The sequence below is a fragment of the Mustelus asterias genome, chromosome 2 (assembly GCF_964213995.1).
Source record: "Mustelus asterias chromosome 2, sMusAst1.hap1.1, whole genome shotgun sequence".
Classification (NCBI taxonomy): Eukaryota; Metazoa; Chordata; class Chondrichthyes; order Carcharhiniformes; family Triakidae; genus Mustelus; species Mustelus asterias.
This window is the reverse complement of record NC_135802.1, coordinates 53,805,812-53,832,914: the sequence shown is the minus strand read 5'-3', so window position 1 is coordinate 53,832,914 and position 27,103 is coordinate 53,805,812. Positions and strand designations below refer to the sequence as shown.

At 40.4% G+C, this 27,103-nt stretch overlaps 1 protein-coding gene across 2 annotated transcripts in view; it reads right to left on the bottom strand.

Moving 5' to 3' along the window:
* cdk14 (cyclin dependent kinase 14) overlaps window positions 1-27,103 on the bottom strand; it is a 570,262-nt gene that overhangs the window by 258,525 nt on the left and 284,634 nt on the right. For both annotated transcript variants that reach the window (XM_078235399.1, XM_078235409.1), the window contains 2 exons: window positions 10,672-10,792; window positions 5,205-5,298 (listed from right to left, as the gene is read on the bottom strand). In XM_078235399.1, the coding sequence (XP_078091525.1) occupies window positions 5,205-5,298; window positions 10,672-10,792 (215 nt within the window). The remainder of the gene's footprint in view (window positions 1-5,204; window positions 5,299-10,671; window positions 10,793-27,103) is intronic.

The following is a 27,103-nucleotide window of genomic DNA, read 5'->3' as shown; positions in this document are numbered from 1 at the left end:
ATTACAGAAACATGGTTGCAGGGTGGTCACGATGGGAGTTAAATATCCAGGGGTATCAGACTGTTCAGAAGGACAGACAAGGTGGTAAGGGAGGTGGTGTAACACTGATATTTAAGGATGACATCAGGGCAGTAGTGAGAGATGGTATAGGATCTTTAGAGAAAAAGGTTGAATCCGTTTGGGTGGAAATTAGAAATAGTGAGAAAAAGTCACTGATAGGTGTAGTCTATATGCTGCCAAAGAATTGCATCACGATGGTGTGAGCAATAAACGAAGAAATAACTGATGCATGTAAAAATGCATCAGCAATTATCATGGAGTTTTTAATCTACATGTCAATTGGTCAAACCAGGTCGGTCAAGGCAGGCTTGAGGAGTTCATAGAATGTATCCGTGATAGTTTCCTTGAACAGTATGTAATGGAACCCACCAGGGAGCAAGCTATCCTAGATCTGGTCCTGTATAATCAGACAGGAATAATTAATGAACACACAGTTAGGGAGCGATCACAGTATGGTTGAATACAGATGGAGTGTGAGAAACTAAAATCCAATATCAATGTCTTGTGCTTAAACAAAGGAGACTACAATGGGATAAGGGAGGAGTTGGCTGCGGTAGGCTGGGAGCAAACACTTTATGGTGGGACAACTGAGGAACAGTGGAGGACTTTCAAAGCGGTCTTTCACAGTGCTCAGCAAAAGTATAAACCACTGATGAGGAAGGTCTGTAGAAAAAGGGATAATCAGCCATGGATATCTAAGGAAATAAAGGAAGGTATCAAATTGAAAGAAAAAAATACAAAGTGGCAAAGATTAGTGGGAAACCAAAAGAGTGGGAAATCTTTAAAGGTCAACAGAAAGTCACAAATAAAGCTATAAAGAAAAGTAAGATCGAGGAGAGTAAACCAGCTCAGAATATAAAAACAGATAGCAAATGTTTCTACAAATATATAAGATGAAAAAGAGTGGCAAAGGTAAACATTGGTCCTTTAGAGGATGAAAAGGGGGATTTAATAACAGGAAATGAGGAAACGGCCAAGGCATTGGGCAGGTAGTGTGTGTCAGTCTTCACAGTGGAAGACACAAATAACATGCCAAAAATTGATGACAAGAAGGCTATGGCAGGTGAGGACCTAGAAACTATCATCATGAAAGAGGTAGTGTTAGGCAAGTTAATGGGGCTAAAGGTAAACAAGTCTCCTGGCCTGATAGAATGCATCCCAGGGTACTAAAAGAGATGCTGGGAGAAATAGCAAATGCGCTTGTGGTAATTTACCAAAATTCGCTGGACACTAGGGCGGTTCTGGCTGATTGGAAAACAGCAAATGTGACGCCACTGTTTCAAAAAGGAGGTAGACAAAAGGCAGGTAACTAACTATAGGCTGATTAGCTTAACTTCTGTAGTGGGGAAAGTGCTTGAATCTATCATCAAGGAAGAAATAGCGAAACATCTGGATAGAAATTGTCCCATTGGAAAGACACAGCATGGGTTCATGAAGGGCATGTTTAACCAATTTACTGGAATTCTTTGAGGACATTACGAGTGCGGTGGACAACGGGGAACTGGTGGATGTGGTGTATCTAGATTTTCAGAAGGCATTCGATAAGATGCCGTGCAAAAGGCTGCTGCATAAGATAAAAGTGTACGGTGTTACAGGTAATGTATTAACATGGATAGAGGATTGGTTAACTAACAGAAAGCAAAGAGGGGGGTAAATGAGTGTTTTTCTGGTTGGTGAGCAGTGACCAGTGGTGTGCCTCAGGAATCAGTTTTGGGACCGCAATGGTTTACAATTCACATAGGGTGATTTGGAGTTGGGGACCAAGTGTAGTGTGTCAAAGTTTGCAGATGACACTAAGATGAGTGGTAGAGCAAAGTGTGCAGAGGACACAAAGTCTGCAAAGGCACATAGATGGTTTAAGTGAGTGGGCAAGGATCTGGCAGATGAAGTACAATGTTGGTAAATGTGAGGTCATCCATTTTGGTAGGAACAACAGCAAAATGGACAATTATTTAAATGGTAAAAAATTGCAGCAATCCTACCGAATAATTCCTACTTAATTCACTGTGATACATAATTGAAGAAAAATTTATTTTTTAAAGGAAAATCACAACTGTCTAAACAGAGTGAGTGTTTAAGCTCTGACAAAGTCATCCTGACTTGAAACATTGGCTCTATTCTTTCTCCACAGATGCTGTCAGACCTGCTGAGATTTTCCAGCATTTTCTGTTTTTGTCACAACTAATTCTGCTTGGCCCCTCAAAATACACACCAAGGAGAGAAGCTACATGTTACAACATGTGTGAGATATGCAATGCAAGGTAATAATTGGTACCAACAGTGCACAAAAGTTGATACAACAGCCAATTGTTTGTTACTGATCCACATGCTATGCAGCTTTCCCAGTATTACATGATACTCCTGCGTTCAAAACTCGCCAGCAAAAGTAGAAAGCTCTCTGTCCTTTCAAACATAACCTAACTAATGTACAGAATTAGAAATACTATTAACTGTAAACAGGCATTGAGAAGAGTACATGATATATAAACTGGATGAACTTCTACCTTACATATGGTTCAGCAACTGTTTAGAAATAGTTTCTCTGCCACAGCCATGTAAGTCCTAAGGTACATAATCCAAGTCACTGTTCCTGAATCAAAGGTTGAAAATCCTACAGATGTGTGACTGAGCTCCTTGGGGAAGAGATGTAGGTTTCCTCCACAATGGTTTTTCTTGCATCGTGCCAGTTACTTTGCACTGTGATTGTCTCGGGTGATGAGTCAGTTTATACTGTTCAGTTTAAAAATTCTCTCTCTGCAGACTTAACTAAACAGAAAGAAAGTCTTAAGCTCACATGGCAAAAGATCGTGAAGGCACTGGACCCCATGTTTGAAAATCAGGTGCCTTCCAAAACCTGAAAAGGCTGTGATACAGAAATCAATTCTTAAATGTACGATTATCAGAAAGATCACAAGGCAAAGAGACTGATGCACTAACAAAAACTGAAATACCAAATAACACCACTTAACCAATTCAGGGGACAAAATAGAAATAACTTGAAATGAGGATCAGTACTTGGGCCTCAGCTATTCACAATCTATTTGAATGATTTTGAGGGGGGGACTGAATGAAACATTTCTTTGTTTGCTGACAATACAAAGTTAAGTGGGAAAATACTTGGTAAAGTTTGTTTTAAATTCATTTTTGGGACATGTCGTTGGCTGATCAGCATTTATTGCCCATCCCTAGTTGCCCCTGAGAAGGTGGTGGTGAGGTACCTTCTTGAATTGCTGCAATCCATGTTCTGTGGGATGACCCACAGTGCTGTTAGGGAGAGAATTCCAGGATTTCGACCCAGCGACTGTGAAGGAACGGCGATACATTTCCAAGTCAGGATGGTGAGTGGCTTGGAGTGGAACTTGCAGGTGGAGGTGTTGCCTTGTATCTGCTGCCCTTGTCCTTCTAGATGGAAATGATCATGGGCTTGGAAAGTGCTGTCTAAGGACCTTTGGTGAATTGCTGCAGTGCATCTTGTAGATGGCACACATCGCTGCTACTGAGCATCGGTGGTGGAGGGATTGGATGTTTGTAGGTGTGGTGCCACATATACATGGTAGACACAAAGATACTGCAATGTGGTATAGACAGGTTGGGCGAGTGGTCACAAACATGGCAGATGGAACACTGTGTGAAGTGTTAAGTTATCCACTTTGGTAGGAAAATAAGAAAGCAGAGTATTTGTTTTGAATGGTGAGGGACTGGGAAATGTTCGCAATTTAGTGGCATCTGGGTGTCCTCGTACATGAACCACAGAAAGTTAACATTTAGTTACAGCAAGCAATTAGGAAAGCAAAGGGATTGAAGTATAAGGGTGAAGAAGTTTTAGTGCAATTTTACAGGCTCACGGTGAGACCGCACCTGGAGTATTGTGTGTTGTTTGATTTCCTCGCCGATGGAAAGATACCCTAGCCTCGAAGGAAGTGCAACGAAGGTTCACTAGACTGATTCCTGGAATAAGGGGACTGTCCTATGAGGAGAGACTGAGCAACGACCTATATTCCCCAAAACATAAGAGATTGGGAGGTAATATAATTGAAAGATATAAAACTGTTAAGAGGCTTGACACACTAGATATTGGAAGGACATTTCCTCCAGCTAAAGTCGAGAACAATCTTAGGACAAAGGATTGGCCTTTCAGAACTGAGATGAGGAAACGTTTCTTCACTCAAAGGACTGAGAATCTTGAGACCTGCAGATGCTCAGTCAGTATGTTCTGAGACGCCGCTCAGTAGAACTTTGGATGCTTAGGGAAATAAGGGATATGGGGATAATGGAGGAAGGTGAATTTGAAGTAAAAGATCTTGCTGAAGAGTGGAGAAGACTCATAGGGTCAAAAGGATTACTCGGTCTCCTGCTTCTTAGTACTTTTATATTTAGCTCCACCAGTGTTAACAGTGCTATGTAGAGGTGAAAACAACAAAAGATGCAAACAGGCTCAAATTTAAGATGAGCACTAAAATAGCAAACATTCTGCATGACTACTTCTAGCAAGTTTCCGCAAGAAATTACATAGGCAACAAGCTCTCCCCGGAAAAGGATATCCCAATTATGGGTGACACAGTGGTTAGCACTGCTGCCCCACAGATCCAGGGGCCCGGGTTCAACTGTTGCCTCGGGTCACTGTCTGTGTGGAGTCTGCATGTTCTCCCCGTGTCTGCGTGGGTTTCCTCCAGGTGCTCCGGTTTTCTCCCACAGTCCGAAAGATGTGCTGGTTAGGTGCATTGGCCATGCTAAATTCTCCCTCAATACCCGAACAGGCGCTGGAGTGTGGCAACTAGGGGATTTTCACAGTAACTTCATTACTGTTAATGTAAGCCTACTGGTGCTTAATAAAATAAACTTTTAACCTTTTTACCTTCAACACTGTCAGCCTAGATTACATGCTCAAGTCTCTAGAATGGTGTTTCAACCCTCAGCCCCCGACTCAGAGGCAAGGATGCTACCACTGGCATCAAATCTCTCCTCCCTCACCCAAGGATAATACCCGTTGCCTCTGTTGATCAGAAATTCATGGATGATATCACACTCCAAATCACAATCTAGGTTTCAGAACTCTCAGTAGCTAGTTAAAACCTACATTATGGAACAAACGTTCAAGTCTTGCTCACTATCCTGTACAATGCCTTGCTAATAAAAGTACTAACCAAAAATATTCGTTCCAGTTGATCCTGAACATCTTTCATTCCTGGAAAAGCAGCAACTCCTTGAATCATTTCGACAAAAATGCACCCCACACCCCTGGAAAAGAGAACAGAAAGTACTTCATGAAGAACTCATATTAAATTTCTAAAATGCTGAAGTACTTGGCAGAAAAGAGAGACAAAATGTGACATTTTAAACAGCACAACAGTTTTTATTTAAAAGCACAGAAGCAGAACCCAGTACAATGCACCCCCCTTATTGCCCTATAGTATAATAAAATATAAAAAAAACATATCAAATTCTCAGCATTTTTAATTGAATGTCAAGAAGAAAAATCATTATTATAATTTGTACTTAACAATGTGTGCTGGGTAAACCATTAAGAACCCCCTCGAGTAGTTATAAAGCACAAAAGGGATTATTGGAGTTAAAACAAATCCAATTCTTAAACAAAAGAGGAACTATTGACCAAATTGCCACACATTATTTACTGTTATTAGAACAATGTTAGGGGAAGGCTGAAGAAAATAAATCACAGTGTTCAAAACCTGAACTCTCAATTCCCCTATTACAGGCATTAGGAGCTGAACTTGGAATCATTCTTTCAGCCTATTTGCCACGACAAAATACCCACAACAACACATGTTCTAAAGCTGAGCCCAGGTACTCACCCACCCAAATGCCAGGAAGAATACAAAAGCAACTGAAAATGTTTTCATTGCGCATAATCCTGTTTTTATTCATGGTGGCTCATAGCACAGTATACCATAGAAGTGGTTCCCAACGCCGCTGTTTAAAAAAGGAAGTAGACAAAAAGCGGGTAACTACAGGCCGGTTAGCTTAACATCCGTAGTTGGGAAGATGCTGGAGTCCATCATTAAAGAGGAAATAGCAGAGCACCTGGATAAGAATGGTAAGATCGAGCAGACGCAGCATGGATTCATGAAGGGAAAGTCGTGTTTGACGAATTTACTGGATTTTTATGAAGATGTGACTAGTGCGGTTGACAGAGGGGAACCGGTGGATGTGGTGTTTTTAGATTTCCAGAAGGCATTCGATAAGGTGCCTCACAAAAGGTTGCTGCAGAAGATTGGGGCACACGGAGTTGGGGGTAAGGTGTTGGCGTGGATTGGGGATTGGCTATCTAACAGGAAGCAGAGAGTTGGAATAAATGGGTGCTTTTCTGGTTGGCAGTTGGTGACCAGTGGCGTGCCGCAGGGATCGGTGCTGGGGCCTCAACTGTTTACCATTTACATTGATGATCTGGAGGAGGGGACTGAGTGTAGGGTATCAAAGTTTGCTGATGACACGAAGATGAGTGGGAAAGCGAATTGCGTGGAGGACGTGGAAAGTCTGCAGAGAGATTTGGATAGGCTGAGCGAGTGGGCGAGGATCTGGCAGATGGAATATAACGTTGGCAAATGTGAGGTTATCCACTTTGGAAGAAATAATAGTAAATTGGAATATCATTTAAATGGAGAAAAATTACATCATGCTACTGTGCAGAGGGACCTGGGGGTCCTCGTGCACGAATCGCAAAAACTCAATCTGCAGGTGCAGCAGGTGATCAAGAAGGCGAATGGAATGTTGGCCTTTATCGCGAGGGGGATAGAATATAAAAGCAGGGAGGTCTTGCTGCAACTGTACAAGGCACTGGTGAGGCCGCAACTGGAGTAGTGTGTGCAGTTTTGGTCCCCTTACTTGCGAAAGGATATGTTGGCCTTGGAGGGAGTGCAGAGAAGGTTCACCAGGTTGATACCGGAGATGAGGGGTGTAGCGTATGAGGAGAGATTGAACAAATTGGGTCTGTACTCGTTGGAGTTCAGAAGGCTGAGGGGTGATCTTATAGAGACATACAAGATAATGAAGGGGCTGGATAGGGTAGAGGTAGAGAGATTCTTTCCACTTAGAAGGGAAACCAGAACTAGAGGGCACAGCCTCAAAATAAGTGGGGGCAGGTTCAGAACAGAGTTGAGGGGGAACTTCTTCTCTCAGAGGGTCGTGAATCTCTGGAATTCTCTGCCCATTGAAGTGGTGGAGGCTACCTCGTTGAATATGTTTAAATCACGGGTAGATAGATTTCTGATCGATAAGGGAATTATGGGATATGGGGAGCACGCGGGTAAGTGGAACTGATTCGCTTCAGATCAGCCATGATCTTGTTGAATGGCGGGGCAGGCTCGAGGGGCTAGATGGCCTACTCCTGCTTCTATTTCTTATGTTCTTATGTTCTTATTAGATGAGACAGTACAGCTCCTACGCCACAGGGGAAGTGTCACGTGTCAGCACCAGCTCTCTAGCTGGGTCATAGTGTACCACCAAGAATGAAGACTGAAGCGGTTTCTTCACTGCTGCAAAGGCTTTTTCTCACTGTGAACCCCATGATCGGCGATGGTTCTTCCTCAGCAACAGGTGGAGTAGTGTAAGCATGGTGGACAGATTAGGCAAGTAGTAGCTGTAATAACTTATCATCCCTAGGAATGATGATGCATGTTTAATGGCTTGAACCTGGTCTTCAACAAGATGCAACCCTATTATGTCCACATTGTGGTCCAGGTAGATTGCCTCAGGTGCCTGGAATATACATTTCTCTCCCTTCAAGCGCACACCTGCTTTCATCTTTTCAACACTTCCTCGAGGTCTGATAGATGTTCAGCTTCAGACAGTTCAGTGACAAAGAAGTGTTGGTGTCCAAAGGAATTTGGTTAGAGAACCAAGAGAAACAGCCTCAGAAGAAGAGGTAGGCCATATTGAACGTAGATGAGGAGGGATTGCTTCTTCCTAATCTTTTAATAACCCTAGAGGGCTGTGAAGGCTCAGTCATTGAATTGAACAAGGCAGAAGTGGATAGATTTCTAGTTTTTAAAGATATCAGGGGATTATAGGGATAGTGCAGAAAAATGGTGCTGAGGTAGATCAGGCATGGTCTCGTTGAATGGTGGAGCAAACTCCAGGGACTGAATGGCTAACTCCTGCTCCTATTTACCTATATTCCTATATGTTCTTAGTTACACAGTTCATCCTCCTTTCCCTTCTTGAATGGTTTTACATTAAAGGCTTTTCAGTTTTCCAAGGCAGTATGCATATCTGGGAAGAATTGAATATTTGCCACTAGAATGCCCAGCTCAAGGTTCTCTTCAGTATTGTTAAGACAAGTTTTATTACATACCTCCTTTTCAAATCTCCATTTTGTTTTAATCTATTTGCCTACAAATCTCAAACCTTTGGTGCACTATCTTGTGCCTCATATGAATATATAGTGAAACCTATAATACCCAAGAGACTTGTATCTGGTGTCCTTATTTTCCAAGAGTTCACTGTACAGTAAAACAGATGAATCAAATGTCCCAGGATTGGCAGTATTTCCTGCAGTGCTTTTTTTTTAAACCGTCACCCGGAATTGTGCCAGCTTCTTGATTCCTGCCGGCAGGATGCAATTTCAGTTCATTTTTTGAGTATTTGGTTTCCCGGCCCATTAACTCCTGGATCTTTTTCAATGGAGGGAGAGATGTCTGGATCCTGGGATCATGTTCTGTTGGCAACTTGTATGGGGCAAGGTGGCTGCTGCAGGGTTGGAGTGCCTGGGGCATTCCAGCTAAATCGCAGGGGCAATACTGTCGACGTGTGCCTGGGACCCCCTCCTGCAACTATGAATATTTGATGTATTGGGGAATGAGTAGGGGCTGTTGGTACTTCATCGGTAATTTGATAAATGGTTGGAGGAGATTCCCAACTCTGTTGGAGGCATTCCTGAAAGTTGGATTGCATGATATTTAAGAATGTTGTGGGATAAACCTTATAAAGATTGGGTTCCTGCAGTTGTGAATCTTTATTTTTTGTTTTGCATTGCTAATAATACTTCCAAGTTCCTCAATTCCACCTTTCATTGCCCAGGATTTTCAAAACATTTCCTCTATCTTCTACAGAAAAGGCAGATATGAAGTATTTGTTCAATGCCTCTGCCATTTTCTTGTTCCCCCGTCTCAATCTGGAAGGATCCTCGATTTATTTTAACTAATCTTTTTCTTATTACATGCCTTTTTTTGTCCCTCACTAGTTTACTCTTATATTATTATATTTTTTCTGCTTTGCAGGAGGCAAAGGAAATTAGTGCATTGACCCAAGAGGAAATGAGTTAATAACAGCACAGGACATGGTGATGCATTTAGCAGTCAGCACGGGAATTTTTAAAACCACAAAACATCTGTAAACATTTTGGATTTGTGCACAGATGTAAACCACGCGATGGATCTTGTGCGCACATCACCAACTTGTTGTTTCCACAATTATACAAAAGCTAAAAGGGAGATTCTGAGTCTGCTGTAGAGCAGGAATCCGGCAAGGAAATGACGATATTGTACAAAATGAATTTGATGCAAGGAAAAAAATATACCATCACAGCACTCCGTGAAAAAGGCAAGTGAAGAACCTTCAAGCCATGTGTCCAACACTTAAACATTAATCTTATCCTGCATTACACCAGCTAGAAAAATCCCAATACGGTACAGAAACACAAATCTGGGCATTTGAACCTGGCATTTCACCTGTTTCCATGCTTCTACCCACTTGGGAAAGAGGACAGCAGATGCAATCGAGCACTTAACAGCACTCAATTTCTGTAGCATTTATCACAATGGAGGAAGCAAAGAAATAATAGACTGCAAACAAGGGAGAAACCGATGATATATCTGCACTTCTAACTCTTTATCCACTTTTGCTTCAAAATTGCTTTTTCTCCAAATGTACCATTCTAATGGATTGGTCTGTACTTATTAGCTGGGGAACATTAGTCATTAGTTACCTTCTCAATTCTCTGAAGGAACCAATGAAGTATAAAAATATCCTCTAACTATATTCCATTGGGTGCCCAACATTTCCCAGCAGTCACTAATTGCAGATTTAACAGATGGTGCAAGGTACTAATGCCCGAAGCCTAGAATACTCTTTCACCTCATCCATCATAAATTCAGGAAGTCACTTCCGGTCTCCTCCCAGACTTGTGCTATACATGCTAGAAGGACATCTTTAGCACTCCTTCATATTTTTTTGCTGAAAGAACTATTTTAGTCATAACTGTACATAATAATAGATATTATTTAAAAAGATAAATGCCTGAATAATGGAAACAAGCAGCAACAAGCTTAAATGTTAAATCTTTTGGTGTGTGTTATGACATAAATGTATCTGAGCACATTTTAAATATTTCTTGGCATTTGACCAGACAAACCTTGGAGCAATTTAACCATAATTACGACTAATAAAATGGAATAATAGAATGTTCTTCCGTCCCCTGATCCATCTGTAATGTGGTTGTAATAAATGCTCAGATGAATATAGTAACGACTCCATAATTCACTTTATGTGGCACCCAACCTCTGGATTTAAATCCAATTTTAATGCTAATTTGCCAGGACAAAATGCAAAGAAGTGTGTTAAACAAATTACATATGTGCAGGCAAATGTACCTACCACATGTCGAGGCAGGTGGAGTACTCTGTGGAGCCCAAGAGGACATCTGGAGGCCTGTACCATAGGGTAACCACCTCATTGGAATACGTATGGCTGGGTACTGACTTGGCTCGGGCAAGTCCTGAAAACAGAATGAAGATCAAATGATAAATTGGTGAGTTTCACCCTCAAATAAAAGGCTTCAATCTTTCTCAACTCCTATGATTACAATTAGGCACTGCTTTTAAAATGAGTTTACCTCTATTGTTTACTCAACATTTAGAGAGTTGCACATAGTTCAATCATTATACAAACATTTAGTTAATATTTTTAAGTCACTTTTCTTCATTAATTAAGAGCTTGGTCCTTATTCCTGGACAATTTAACAAAACATTTCTTTGTAGTGGACCGTTACGTCCAAATGAAAATAATTTGCTTGCTGACTGCAGTCTTTAAACAGGTACATCAAAAACTTGACAAAGTTATATACTTTAATTGAATGAGTATGCATAAAACCCAGACCATATAATTATTAATTGTGTCTAAATAATAACATGCTCCCAGTGTCTTACATTATTTTTGTGAGCAAAATTCACATCACTGGTTAACACCATGCAAAAAATGAGATAGAGAGAGAATCAAAAAACTGGTTTATAAAATTTATAAACTATTTTAGTGCAGTTAAAGACATTGTAAAATTCAGCTCAAAGCACTGTTGGTCTGACAAATATTTTTGATTAAAAACAGACTAACAGTGCACAAAATAGGACTGTCTTTATAAACCAGAATATAAATGTCAGTAATCAATGTACCGAAGTATTTTTTAAACATTTGCTGTAAGATTTGTCCCTTCACTTTTGCAGTTCTTAGACACAAGGGACGTAAATGAGAAATGGCAACAATATACAAGGAATATATTCAATGCTATAGTGCTACTAAGGCAGCCTGCCAAAATATAAGTGGAAAAATTAACAGCTGACATTCACAAACCCACTATTTCTGTTACATTACAACTTATATTGCCTTATATCCCACAAAGGTATTAGTGAAGTATGTTCAAGGCATTACCAAGTTACCAATACCATTCGAGAAATATTGTTCATTAATGTATTTATTGCTTACTCATTCATTATTGTACTGTAATCAGCCCAGTTGATGTTACTATTGGACAAGTAAAATTCTAGGTTGGAACTTAGCTGGATGGATCCTAACCTTTTGTTTTGTTTAGAATACGTGGATGAACAGAGTCACACATTTGCCAATGAACGTTTAACAAAAGAATAAGACATTCATTAAACAAGAGTAACTATAATACACGACTCAACACCCCCCCGCCCAGACACACCAGCAAACACCACTGCTTCACAGGCTGCATTATGGAGTCACCAGCTTTAGGATCACGTCAGGTGTCTGACTTCTCATTAGCCAATTTCAAGTCTGCTTTGTGCAGCTGTCTCTTTAATTTAGAGATTAAAATCTTACTTAGCTCTTTTCCTTAATTGTCCTGAAAAACTGTCTTCCTGGGAGATTCTTTTATCCCCACTTCCTGGTGTCTGGGACTATCTTTTAGGAAATCGGCTCCCTACAGTTCTAAGTCTCATATCCAGCTACTCCTGGCTCTAGCTTACAACTAACTCAAAAGTTCCTTCTGTCCTAGGATGGTCCCTGGTTGCTAAACAACAGCCTAGTTTTTCTTTAAACCCTGTCTGTTCTTCCATTGTGAACCTCACTACCATGTAGGCATTTGAACCAAACTGTTATTAACCCGATCAAATTCAGAAATGCAAAATCAAACTGATGTGGAGTTAAACGCAAAATTAAACTCGCCTAATTTAAAATTTGCACAAATACAAATATAAACTATTTAAAACTACCTCTGCTCTCTGACAGAATGGACTTTGAAAGAAAATCATGCCAATAAGGTGAACTACGTTTAGCACTTTTGTCGAAGGATTTTCATCAGAACAGCGTAAGCGAGTATCTTACCAGGCCACCTTTGAGGGAAGTTCAAAATTAATCACCTTGCTATACACATAGTCCACTTTGGATAAGAACAGCAGATTTTCTTCCTTAAAAGATAGTCAGTGTCTTAAAAGCCCAACTGGTTCAATCAGATAGCTTCTTGTACACCATTACTGAGATCTGGTTTCTTCTCATATCCAGATCTTAACTTGATCGCATTTTTCTGGATTATGAGTCCATGACTCATCATTATTCTAGTTTATTCTAATAGCACAACAATCACACTTTAATACCTTTGTTGGGTTTCTACACAAGAAAATAAATCCAACACTATGCTTAAAATTTTATCCATACTGCTATTTTTAAAAACAGATGGCTGCTAAAATTCACCTGACCATGGAGTTGGCCCTTTATCCGGGAGCTCCCCCCCCGCCCCCCAAACCTCCCCCCCTCCACCCAAACCTCCCCCAGGAGTTAAAAGAACAAAGCCATTATTTTCACAGCTGTGGAATCTCACACCTCGTTGTGCAGATGCCTTGGAATCATGAAACCAGAAGCTCGCACATTGAAACTCGTTATGCCTACAATGCTGTAACAGACTCATGTATCGGCGGCACGGTGGACAGTGGTTATGCACTGCTGTCTCACAGCGCCAGGGGCCCAGGTTCAATTCCAGCCCCGGGTTACTGTCTATGTGGAGTTTGCACGTTCTCCCCATGTCTGTGTGGGTTTCCCCCGGGTGCTCCGGTTTCCCCCAACACTCCAAAGATGCGTGGGCTAGATTGATTGGCCATGCTAAATTGCCTTAGTAACAGGGGAATTAGCAGGATAAATATGTGGGGTTACGGGGATAGGGCCTGGATGGGGTTGTTGCCAGTGCAGACTCGATGGGCACATTCTGCACTGTAGTAATTCTATGTAAAACCTGGGATTTTCCAGATCTATTTCAAAAGGGAACCAAAGAGACATCAATTGAATCTGATAAGGTAAACTAGACACAGGATAAACACCCATTTTGAAGTCATTGTGGAGAAGGAAGGTCAGATGACTCGTGACCATTTTGAAATTTCTCTATGCCTTTAAGAACTGAGAAATTGCCAGTCTGCTGATTCAGTAAAACAGCAGACTGTTTTAACTGTTTTAACTGTTTTCTGTGGTAGCAAATTCCACAGACCTCCCACTCTCAAGGTGAAGAAATTTCTCATCTCAGTCCAAAACGTTTTACCCCATATCCTTAGACTGTGACCCCTGGTTCTGGACACCCCACCATTGGGGACCTCCTTCCTGCATCCTTCCTGTCTAGTCCTGTTAGAATTATATACATTTTTGAGATTCCCCATGATTCTTCTAAACTCCAATGAATATAATTCTAAACGACTTCGTCTCTCCTCATATGCCAGCCCACCATTCCAGGAATCAGTCTGGTAAACCTTTGCTGCACTCCCTCTAATAGCAAAAACATCCTTCCTCAGATGAGGAGACCAAAACTGCACGCAATATTCCAGGTGTGGCCTCACCAAGGCCTTGTAAATTGCAGCAAAGCATCCCTGCTCCTGTATGTTTACCTTCAGTGACTGGTTTACAAGGGCACCCAGGTCTCGTTGCACAATCTCGTCTCTTGGTTGATAGCCATTTAGATAATAATCTGTCTTCCCGTTTCTGCTACCAAAGTGGATATCTTCACATTTATCCACATTATACTGCATCTGCCCACTCAGACAGCTTATCCAAATCACACTGAAGGATCTCTGTATCCTCCTCACAGCTCACCCTCCCACCCAGCTGTGTGTCATCTGCAAATTTGGAGATATTACATTTAGTTCCCTTGTCTAAATCATTAACACATATAGTGAAAAGCTGGGATCCCTGTGGTACTTCACTAGTCACTGCCTGCCATTTGGAAAAATACCCATTTATTCCTACTCTGTTTCCTGTCTGCCTATCAGTTTTCTATCCATCTCAATATACTACCCCCATCCCATGCACTTTAATTTTATATGCTGATCTCTTATGCGGGACTTTGTTGAAAGCCTTCTGAAAGGCCAAGTAAACTACATCCACTGACTCATCCTCATCAGCTCTACTAGTTATATCCTCAAAGAACTCCAGTAGATTTGTCAAGCATGATTTCCCTTTCATAAATCCATGCTGACTCTGTCCGATTTTACCACTGTTTACCAAGTGCTGTGCTACATATAGTCTTGGAATTAAATATTTGATACTGAGGTAACAGAGCACGCTTTCACAAAATCATTACAAGGCAGAAGGAAGCCTTTCAGCCCATTGTGTCTGCACCAATTCTCTGAATGAGCAACTCATCTGCTGCCATTCCCCCAACTTCTTCCCTCAGCTTTTCAATTTAACTCACTTCTGCAACCTTTGGACAATGAAGCCGAATACTGCAGCAGTGAACTAATCAATAATTACAGAATATGAATTCTGCTTTGGGACCTGACATATATCATCAAAACATGTCTGAAGGTCAGAGAACGATTCAGAAACAGCATTCACCCCTTTGAGGTTTTCCAACCTTTAAAGGTGCTTCTTTGAATGCTTAACTACAGGCAGAATATAAGATCTTACACATTTCAATTGCACTAATATTGAAAGACACAGACGTTGAGTTTATCACACATCACATTGTTCATACCTTCGAATGAACATACAAGAATAAAGCACAGGATATTCTTGAAAACAAAACACCTGGCTACAGGTAGCAATAGGATAAGATCAATCTGCACAGCATGTGCACTGACTTTACTCCCCGTTTCCTGAACTGTTACCATGACTACACTGCAGGAGACATGCTTTATCTTCTGAAAGGATAGACGAGCCCTTCAGTTGACATTAGAACTGGTTATTTTAAGGGTTCACATGAATTGAAAAGTACAAGAATAATATCTGAAGACTCCTGGCTGTGCTATCAGTATGTGCCACAAGAAAGATTTCCTCTGCTCCACTACACTGGTAAGTCTATCCATTGATCATCACAGACATATCCACTCTTGGTGCTCTGCAGAAAAATATATCCTATTTATCTTTGCTTTGACAGGCTCTCACTATGCACCCTGATTCTGCACACATATCAAATCACGTTTAGACAGCAAAAGAAGCAAGACCTTTATTTGCACGATTGGCAGCAGGCTGAATATTTGCAGCTTCATTTAAGTTCATTTCCAACAAACCTTCATCATGCCACAATGCCTTGTTGCAACCGCGGATACTATAGCTTTGCTCCTGATTGCTGATCTTTTCAGAAAGGTATTTACTTTCTGCTCATTTTCTCCAAATGACTCTGCTGTGATCTAACTGTAACGTACCTGCTCCAATTCTCTATTAACATTGTTCCATTGCCAGGCAGAGGTACACAAAAAAGATGATCAGTCGGACTTGCATTCCACTGGCTATTTACTTCAGAGAAATGTGGATTGGAAAGGAGCGCAGCAAAGGTTTTTAAAATGCTGAAGCGATTGTAATCAATGGAAAGATTATTTGAGGTGGATAAGAACTGTAGGGCAAACATGTGGCATTCCTCAGTTAAATTCCAGAGAACTACATTATTCCAGAAGCAGATTAGCAAAACATGAAATGGGTATGGAATTGTTACCGTCTTTTATAAGGAAATTTCAGTTTAAGGGAAGAGGAGAGTTCCAATCATTGACAGTAAATAGCTTGCACATCAAGATTAAACAGAGTATGGGCTGCTTTGCTTGGGATGTTGGATAGAAATTTTCAGAGTTTTTACTGAACTGGCCATTGAATTATTTTTTGCCATGCAGTTAGAAGGTGGGTCGGTGGACAAAATTGCAATGTCTCGAGACATGGCAGGCTTGCTGGGAGTGAATATCATATCCCCTCCCTTCTCTAGTTCGTCCATATTTAACTTTATTTGTTTCAGGGGAGAAATGCCAGGCTCTGCTCTCTTCTTTCCCAAATAAAAGTACCAAAGGCCAAATCTCCATGAACATAAATTTGTATTCCACCATAACACACAGCTTTATGATGTGTAAACTATGCTATTCAATTTACATTAGTAAGTTGCAACTTAATACATAACTTGCCATTGGGTTTCCATTTCAGAAAAAAAATCAATGTCACATCTCAACATTTTAAAATACTTCAATGCTGTTAAGTTCCAAGGTGAAGTATCTGTATTCATTAAACTAATAATGTTATCAGTCTTTCTTATGGCTTATCTACCTCAACTGACACTTTGTGAATTATGTATTTGAACCTCAAGTTCCCAGTTTCTCTGCCCCTTCGTTATCTTTCAATGGCTTTCTTTTCTCTTTCAAGTCTTACAATCATACTTCTCTACAATACAGTGTATTAGACTTGGTCACTCCACCAACGTGTCACTGAACTCCTTAATCGTTTACAATCCTACTCGCTTGTTTGCTGAACCCCTTATTTTTGTGTGGCCAAAGTTCACGATGTTTCTTACACCTTGGGATTTTCCAGCCACGCTTGCCCCAAAAATGGAAAATTCCACCCGAGGTCAACGGACCTTTGCATGGTCCGCCTGCCCCCGCCTGTTATGATTCCTGTGGCGGGTGGTATGGGAAAACTCCCCCCCCCCATCAAGTCAAAATCATCTTCAGAGATACTCAAAGTTAAGTTTCTGCTGCCTCTGATCATTGCAACAAAAGAATTCTAACAACACACAAAATACCACCTTTAGCACAGATTTGTGGCGTTATTACTTGCCCCAAGTTGGATCCCAAGACTAGGTGGAGAACATTTTTGAAACACCATTTCTTCTTTAAATGACTCCTATATAATGGAGAAATACTACAGGTTCGATTCAAGAAGCTTCCACTTGATTCCTGATTATCTGGCAGTCCTGAAGTGCAGGAACAAATAACACAACATAATACATGTCTCTGGATTAAGAGTGAGCATCAAAACACAGACTATCACTGACAAAACAATATGTTTCTGCTGAACTATTGTGCAGCCTGTAGTTGACAGAGAATAAACCATTCACAATATTACCATGTACATAGACGATCTGGAGGAGGGGACCGAGTGTAGGCTAACAAAGTTTGCGGATGACACAAAGATGAGTGGGAAAGCAAATTGTGTGGAGGACACAGAGTCTGCAGAGAGATCTGGATAGGCTAAGTGATGGGCAAGGATCTGGCAACGTGTTTGTTGAAAGAGATGTTCTTTGCTCTGCACCGAATACAAAACAAAGGAAAACAGCAGCACATGGCAACACCCCAATGACATCAAGAAATCATGTGATCAGCTCTTAAAGCAACCTGCAACCCTTTTAAATATAACACCTGTCTCATTAGGGAGGCATCTATAATAATTTTTAAAAATTCACTTTTAGAGGAAGTGAGCATCACTGGCTGGGCCAGCTTCATTGCCAATCCCAAACTACTTTCTATTTCAGATGGCAGTTGAGAGTCAACCATATTGCTGTGGATCTGGAGGCACATGTAGGCCAGGTCAGGTAAGGACAGCAGATTTTCTTCTGTAAATGGACATTTGTGAACCAGATGAGTTTTTACAACAATGGTTTTAAGGACTTTTAATTCCAGATTCTTATTAAATTCAAATTTTACCATCGGCCATTGTGGGATTTGAACCTGGATCCCTAGACCGCCAGAGCCAGTGATAATACCACTGCACCACTGTCATCAGCAGCAGCTTTTAACAGTATTCAACTGTTGGAGAAGGGCTATTAAGACTGATCATTTGGATAATGAGACCCTGGCTAAGTTAGTTTCCAGATACGAGCTAATCAAATTAAGTTCAAAATACATGGACAATTTCTCTTCCCGAAACCCCCCTGGCAATTAAAGAAGCAAGGTCACATGATATGAGCTATCAATTATATCCTTGACAAACAAAAAAGTTTGCAGTTAAATGAGAAAAGGGCAAAGGGGGAGCTATTCAATCCCTCCTCATCTGGCCATAACACTGTTTATTATCACATTGTTGTTTGTGGAGGTTTACCAAGCACATATTGGTTGTTGCATTTCTTACATTAGTGATGATACTTCAAAAAGTACTTCATTGATTGTGAGCCACTTAGAGACATCCAGTGGTTGTAAAACGTGTGATATAAATAAAAGTCTTTCTTTCTTTAGCCTCAGACTGGTATTGTAAAATTCCATACAACCAGTGAAACAGTTGATTAGCTAGCTGAACATCACAAATGTTAAGCCCGTCGCTTTGTTCCACATGTAAAAATCCAGAAGATTATTTCCCACACTGGTCCAAGTCTTTCATACATGGAACAAAAACCGAGTCCTATTAGAATGAATAAAGCCTCTAACTCTGATTAACTAATTGCTTCCCTGCAACCAGAAAAAGCTGACTTCCTGGCTCAATACAGCCATGATCAGCACTGGAGTCTTAAGCCTGAAGGTAGGTAATGAAAAATATCTGAAAGTGAGAAAAATAGATCTTTGAGACTTGAAACAATGGAAGTAAATATTCTTTGGCTTTCAGCATGCGCCACAGAGTTTAATAATTACACAATCAATTACTTCTGAACAAATACTTGACTGTAGTTTAAAAATGGTTCAATTATTTATTTTAATAGTCTTTATTATTTGAATACCAATGATATATTGACTTATTCTGACTCAAAGCTATTGAGCAATGAACCATTTAAAATATGCAATCAGATTCACCACGAAAGAACTACATTGGTCTTTCCTGAATATTTTGCTGAATAAGGACTTATGTCAATAGCTCGAAAGAATTACACATCAAGACAGGAATTTTGTTGAATGAAGACATGTTTTTCAAAGTTCTTTCGTATACCGTCTTTGAAAGTCTTTTTAAAATATTGATGTATTATTTAATGGCGTCAAGCATTAGAAAAGAGTCCTTACCCTATTTTACATTAAATAATCACTCTAATTATTAGCTTTTGTGTAAAAGTAGTGAACTAACCTTGGATGAGTGCAGTGAATAAATAAAGCAGTAAATGGAAAGGGAGAAAAAAGATAAAAAGATAAAACACTGCGTAACACTGGAGAGAAAGTGGGAATTTAGAAAGACCATTACAAGATGACAAGTATGTTCCATCTTATTCACTTATAGATGATTAATGTGTTATCAAACTGATGGATTGAGCTTTTTGATGTGCAGACTTTTACAAGCTTGCATGGTTTAACAATTGACAGCGCTGTGGCAAGCCCTGCTACTTCTCAGCACCAGGGACCCGGGTTCAATTCCAGCCTTGGGTGATTGCCTCTGTAGAGTTTGCACATTCTTCTCTTGTCTGCATGGGTTTCCTCCCACACTCCAAAGATGTGCAGGTTAGGTGGATTGACCATGCTAAATTGTCCCTTAGTGTCCCAAGATGTGCAGGTTAGATGGATTAGCCATGGTAAATGAGTGGGGTCAATGGGGATAGGGTAAGGCAAGGACCTGGGTAAGATGCTCTTTCAGAGACTCAGTGCAGACTCGATGGTCTGAATGCATCGAGTAGGAATTCTATGATGGCATTGCAAATTCTAGACCAATGACATTTGGATTAGGAGAATAATAGTGAGACCATTAGAACGGACCATTATAACGGAGAAAATCTGAAAGCAATTTCTGGAGTACCTGTATGTTCATTTAAGCACTGAAATGCAGAGGTTGTTCTCAGAGATACCCTGCTTCTCCACAGGGTGTACTGTTACAGTCCTCATCAATAGACTCTGCATTGAACTGACTGCAGCAGCACAGATTAGTATTGAGCCACAGCTTGCACAGCAAAAATGACTGAGAAATGTCAAGCTGGTGCTTTCAGAACTAGGTTTCTAAATGGTATAATAAGTGCTAATTACATAACCTCGGGTTACGCAAAATTAACTTTACAAATGTGGAGTTGCATTCCCTCAGATTAATGATTTGGACATTGCCAATGATACCTAATTTGGAAGAATGGCAAAGAATGAGAATGATAACAATTGACTGCAACCGGATATAGATAGGCTCGCAGAGTGGGTAAGCAATTGGCAGATGGATTAATACAGTGAAGTGTAAGGTGATACATTTTGGCAGAAGCAATAAGGAGAGGCAATATAGACTTAATGACACAGTTCTAAAGAATGTACAGGAACAGAGGTACCTGGGGGTGCATGTGGATAGACCTTTGAAGGTGGCAGGACATATTAAAAGAGTGGTTAGCAAAACATGTAGGATCCTGGGCTGAATAAATAACAAGTACAAAACCATGGAAGTTATACTGAACACTTAATAAAGGTCCGGTTAGGCCACAATTAGAGTACTACATCCAGTTCCGGTCACCACACTTTAGTAAGGATGTGAGGGTCCTTGAGGGGGCACAGGACAGATTTGGCAGAATGGTTCCAGCATAGGGGATTTTAACAACACATTTAGTTTGGAGAAACTGGTGTTGTCATCTTTGGAGCAAAGGAGATTGAGGGGAGTTTGATAGAGTTTATAATATTATTGCAGTTTTAGATAAGGTAGACAAGAAAAAACTGTTTCCATTAGCTGATGGCATAAGGACCAGAGGACACACATTTAGGGATTTGGGGCGAGAGACGGAGGAGGAATGAAAGAAAAAGCTTTTTTCTGCAGCAAGAGGGTGGAAACAGTCATGATCAATTATTTCAGAAGAAAACTGCACTTGAGAAAAATAATCTTGCAGGGCTATGAGGATAGTGCAGGCAAATGTAACTGACTGGATCGCTCAATATTTATTGCCCACCCCTAATTGCCCTTGAACTGCGTGGCTTGCTAGGCCATTTCAAAGCCACCCACATTGCTGTGGGTCTGGAGTCACGTGTAGGCTACACCAGGCAAGGACGGCAGATTTCCTTCCCTAAAAGGCCATTAGTGCACCAGATGGGTTTTTACAACAAAATCGACTTTAAAGTCCAGATTTTTATTGAATTCAATCTCACCATCTGTCATGGTGGGATTCAAAGCCCAGAACTCTTGGGTTTCTGGACTAGATTTTCTGGATCTCTGGTGACAATGCCACTAAGCCACTGCCTCCCCTTCCGTGCCATAAATGACTGTGTGTGGAGTTCAACACAGAATTCCAGAAGCTGCTGTCAAGAGTCCCCTGTTCCTCCACAGGGTACATTGTTGAAGACGCACAGGCATCAATTTTTCACGCTGTAATAATACCATTTAAATATGCAAAAAAATTATCCCTTATTAATGAAACTAAGATACCCTAAGACCCAAAGGTTTGATGCTAAGCAGACAGGAAAGTTGTTTCCAGTCTACGATTTGAATTTGCAGCAAGGGGAGCCAGTTTGTTTGAACACACCCAATACTGAATGTCTACACTAGGTGTCTCTGCAGGGTGTTATGGGGCAGGCTGAAAATCTGCCCCATAACAGTGAACTTTGGTAGATAGCCACCTCTGCAAGATAATCTGAAAGTGTCACAACTGAGCTGCTGTTGCAGGCCTCCAAGAGCTACAAAATGGACCCAATTTCCTTCTGGATTGTTGGGTACTGATTTGATTACTGACCGATACAGTGGACCCTAGATCCACTGTAGCCATCAGGCACCCAGAAGGAAAAATCGACCCTATAATCTGTCAAAATGGAAATGAAAAGTGTATCACAACGTTAGTTCGATTTAGCCACACAGAACTTAAAACTGACTTATACAAATATAAACTGAATCTGAAGCCACTGTGGACGTGACATGTTTTGATCGGTTATTGAAATATGTCATGGCATCAGAAATGAAATATATCAGTCCTTTTAACTATTCCTGAATCTGTGTATGTAAAATACTTTAACTGATACAAATGGATAGCTGCACTGTAAAGTGCCATCTATAAACTACGTCAGTGACAATGATATCGGGTAAATTGCTTAAAATCTCTGTCTTTGTAACAAAAGAAATGGTGAAAATTCCATATCGCAATAGTTTTAAAATCATATCGTTCATCTCCCTTCAGAAACCAGTTGTTATGCAGTTAAACAGCTGCACTGTCCATTGCTCATCAGCACAGTGAATTCAACTTCACAAATACAGTCTGTTTGGATAATTGTGTCAAATTCGATGAACTGTACCAATCCAGCCCAAACATATTTACATGCAAATGCATTCCATCGATTGTTCCAGAAAGGATTATCAGCTTTTCATGCTGCGTTTCGTTTTATGCACACAACCAAATCTCTCCGGGCTTCTCATCCCACTTTTCCTGGTTTCCCGAGGTGACCCCGTTCTCCACGTTGCCATAATTAGATCCAACTCTTCCAATAAAACTCTCAAGCTGTTCACGGCTCAACCTCACACGTCATTCTTTTTAATTAAATAGTGATTTCTGTCAATGCGGTTATATTATGTCCGCAATCGGTTATGCTTGATTCACCGAGTTACAAAGGACACTCAGGCCGGCATCAATAAATGCTGCATTGGTCACTCACGCTGCAGATCAAAACAATAATCTTTGTGGTAGAACATGGACTGTATTTTGCATCAACTGAGTGAAAAAGATGATGTGAGTGCAGGTGTTGTTAGGTATTGGATCTGGCAGGAAATTATAGTTCATTACATTAAACAGATCAAAGGATTACACAGTTGGTGCTAAAAACTCTGACTAAAAATAGTGACAAGATGTTTATAACTAGTAGACTGCCATTACTACATTGTTGAGCTTCAGACTGTAATTATATAATCATGATGACTAATTTTCAGTCATTAAGTTCCAGTGCTGCTTTTGATATTTACTCAAAGCCCTTTTTGCACACATCACCTCACATACACCAAAGTATATCTGTTCTCGATATCCATATTATTCCCATCTAACCTTAAAAGATAAGCAGATGCAAATACAAATTAAATAGTAAATATGTTCTTTCAATAAACCTTGTGAAAATGAGAATATTTCAGTTAATATAACTCGAGGGTAGACTGCACAACTCGCTCAGCATCATTACTTCATTCCTCAACATAAATCGCATCAGATTCTATTATCAAGCCCTAAAGCAACATATTTCTAATATTCAGAGCTTGCATAATATTTTTCTTTAGCCAAGTAGACACATTTCCATTAATTTCTCCAACTTTTAGGCTCTTCCAACATCAACTTGTAGCAAGGACAGTAGTATTATTGGAGCTCTTAATGTGTTTCCTGCTTTTAGTCTACCCTGCTCCCCAACAACTTTACATTCCAACATTAATAGCTTAAACTGCAGTACAGAAACCTTTAAATGCTGTTTCCACCACATTCAAATGTCGACGTGCATTTTAAACAATGATATGTTTTACTAAATGAGACTTTTGATTCATTGCCAGACTATAACCTTACATAAATTATTCATTATAAAGCAGGTGTTCCCACTTCTTCACATGGTTCAATATTTCCACAAGTTAGTTGTATATATAAATTTGTTTCTCCAAATAGAATTTACATAACTTCAAGAAGCACAATTTTCCAATCTATACAGTTGGTTATCTCATTCATCTTTCTTCAGCCCATCTACAAAATAGCAATCAAGCAAAGAGCAAAATACCACAGGTGCTTGAAATCTGAAAACTAAGAGAGAGTTGGAAATACTAAGCAAGTCAAGCAGGAACTGTGCAGAAACAACCGGCATTCAATGATCTAGGTCTCAGAGGTCTGCGACAATCAACTCTCCAGTATCTGCCTAAAAAGGTCAATTTGGAGATCGGTTAAATTAACATTTCTGAAAATTCTGTGGAATGCATTAACTATCACACTGGCTTATTTCAGGCAGTCATATTTTTCATTTGTTAGCTTAACTGTAGACTGAGTAGTCATGTGATGACGCAGTTACTTAAGAGGTGACTTGACAGAAGGCAGGAGTTCTGCTTGGAGTGCGGGCAGAGTACATGCATTTACTGCTGCTCAGCTAGTAAATAAACCATTGTTTGTTATAAATCCTTTGTCACCAGTCTTTGGGAAGTCAGTACATCTACATGATGTCAGGAGTTGGCAGTATGGCACAAGAACTTCACCGCATCAATCCACTCGTATTTGATGAAAATATTGTAGACAACTGGGCCAAGTTTGAAAGAGAGTGGCATATATACTGTGGTGCTGGATTATCAGATAAATCAAAAACTCTACAAGCTTACACCTTACTAAATCTAGCTGGCCCCATGGCCATTACGAGGTTGGAAGTCATTTGTATTAAAAGGGGAAGTGATGGCCCAGTGGGATTATCACTCGACTATTAATCCAGAAACTCCGCCAATGCTCTGGGGATCCAGGTTTGAATCCCATCATGGCAAACGGTGGAATTTGAATTCAATTAAAAAATGGAACTAAGAATCTACTGATGACCATGAAACCACTGTCGGCTGCTGAAAAAACCCATCTGGTTCAGTAATGTCCTTTAGAGAAGGAAGTCTGCTGTCCTTACCTGGTCTGGCCTACATGTGAATTCAGAGCCATAGTAATGTGGTTGACTCTGAATTGGCCTGGCAAGCTATTGTTTCAAGGGCAACTGGGAATGGGCAATAAATGCTGGCCAACCAGCAATGCCCATGTCCCACGAATGAATAAAGAAAAATTCAGAGTACTCACTAATCTCGTCATTCACATGTTCAATGTTAAATGTAAAGTCAATTGTCCTCGGGAATAGTCAAAGACAGGAATTCATTCTATCTTGCCATGTAAGAATTACTACTTAAACTTTGGTCTTTCTTCTACTCAGATTAGTACAAGTACCTAATTTAAACCATCTTCAGCAGAAGCAACTTAATGGGCAATAATGAATCAATTGCTGATTTAGACCAGGAGGTGCTGTAAAACAGCCTGCCAATTTGCTAACATTCACTGTGTGCTACCAAAGTATTTTACTCCTGATGTATCCAAAACTCTGCAACCCAACCAGTTTTAATTTGATTTTGCTCATTGTAGCTTTTGTACAAAGACAATAAACTCACTGGAAATAATAATCTAAACCACAATATTTTGACTTACCCTTGTTTTATTTAAATTTGACGGCACAAAAATTAGGAAAACCGCCTGTAGACAAAACTGCAACAGAAAAATATCACAGAGTAAGCCGCCTTAATGTCAATAAAATGAAACAGATAGTCATCGACTTCAGGTAGCATAGGGGAGGACATGCCCCCATCTACATCAATGGGGACAAAGTGGAAATTGTCGAGAGCTTTCAGTTTTTGTGTCCAGATCGCCAACAACCTGTCCTGATCCCTCCATGCCGACACTATAGTTAAGAAAGCCCACCAATGCCCCTACTTTCTCAGGAGGCTAAGGAAATTTGGCATGTCTGCTATGACTCTCACCAACTTTTACAGATGCACCATAGAAAGCATTCTTTCTGGTTGTATCACAGCTTGGTATAGCACCTGCTCTGTCCAAGACCGCAAAAAACTACAAAGGACCATGAATAAAGCCCAGTCCATCACCAAACCAACCTCCCATCCATTGACACTGTCTGCACTTCCCGCTGCCTCGGAAAAGCAGCCAGCACAATTAAGCATCCCATGCACGCCGGACATTCTCTCTTCCACCTTCTTCCATCAGGAAAAAGATAAAGTATGAGGACACATACCAACCGACTCAAGAACAGCTTCTTCCCTGCTGCAGTCAGACTTTTGAACAAACCTACCTCATATTAAGTTAATCTTTCTCTACATCCCAGCTATGACTGTAACACTACATTCTGCACCATCTCCTTTCCTTCTCTATGAACGGTATGCTTTGTTTGTATAGTGCACAAGAAACAATACTTTTCACTGCATACTAATACATGTGACAATAATAAATCAAAGCAAAAATTCAGTCTATGGGGAAATGGCAGAAACTATAAATTGTGGGCAATTTCAGTGGACTGCTTATTTTGTATAATTGCACTACATCATGTTCATTTTTCTCTAAGGACTTTATGTACTTCCATTTATCACCACATGGTAAAGTTTAGTCATTTGTATTGTTAACAAAATAAAAGAAAATTCAATTCTGAGCATACTATACTGGTTAGTTTTGAAAGATATAAATGTGAGCAAATACCCTCTGCTTAAAATTAGATTTTTTTTTAAAAACTGGAATTTTAGATCAGTTTGAAATGCATGGGAAAATTACTTTCTTGTGAGTATTTATGGAAAAAAATGCTGAAACCATCCTAAAACATTTGCATTAAATATACAAAAGTTCAGAAAAGTAAACAAGATTATGGGCAGGATTTGGAGCGGCATGGTGGCACAGTGGTTAGCACTGCTGCCTCACAGCACCAAGGACGCAGGTTTGATTCCTGGCTTGGGTCACTGTCTGTGTGGAGTTTGCATATTCTCCTCGTGTCTGCATGGGTTTCCTCCGGGTGCTCCAGTTTCCTCCCACAACCCAAAGATGTGCGGGTTAGGTGGATTGACCATGCTAAATTGCCCCTTAGTATCAGGGGAAGGCGAACTAGGATAAGTGCATGGGGTTGTGGGGATAGGTCCTGGGCGAGATTGTGATGGTGCAGACTCGATAGGCTGAATGGCCTCCTTCTGCATTGTAGGGATTCTATGGATTTTCCACCCTTTCTCGACGGCAGGACCGGTG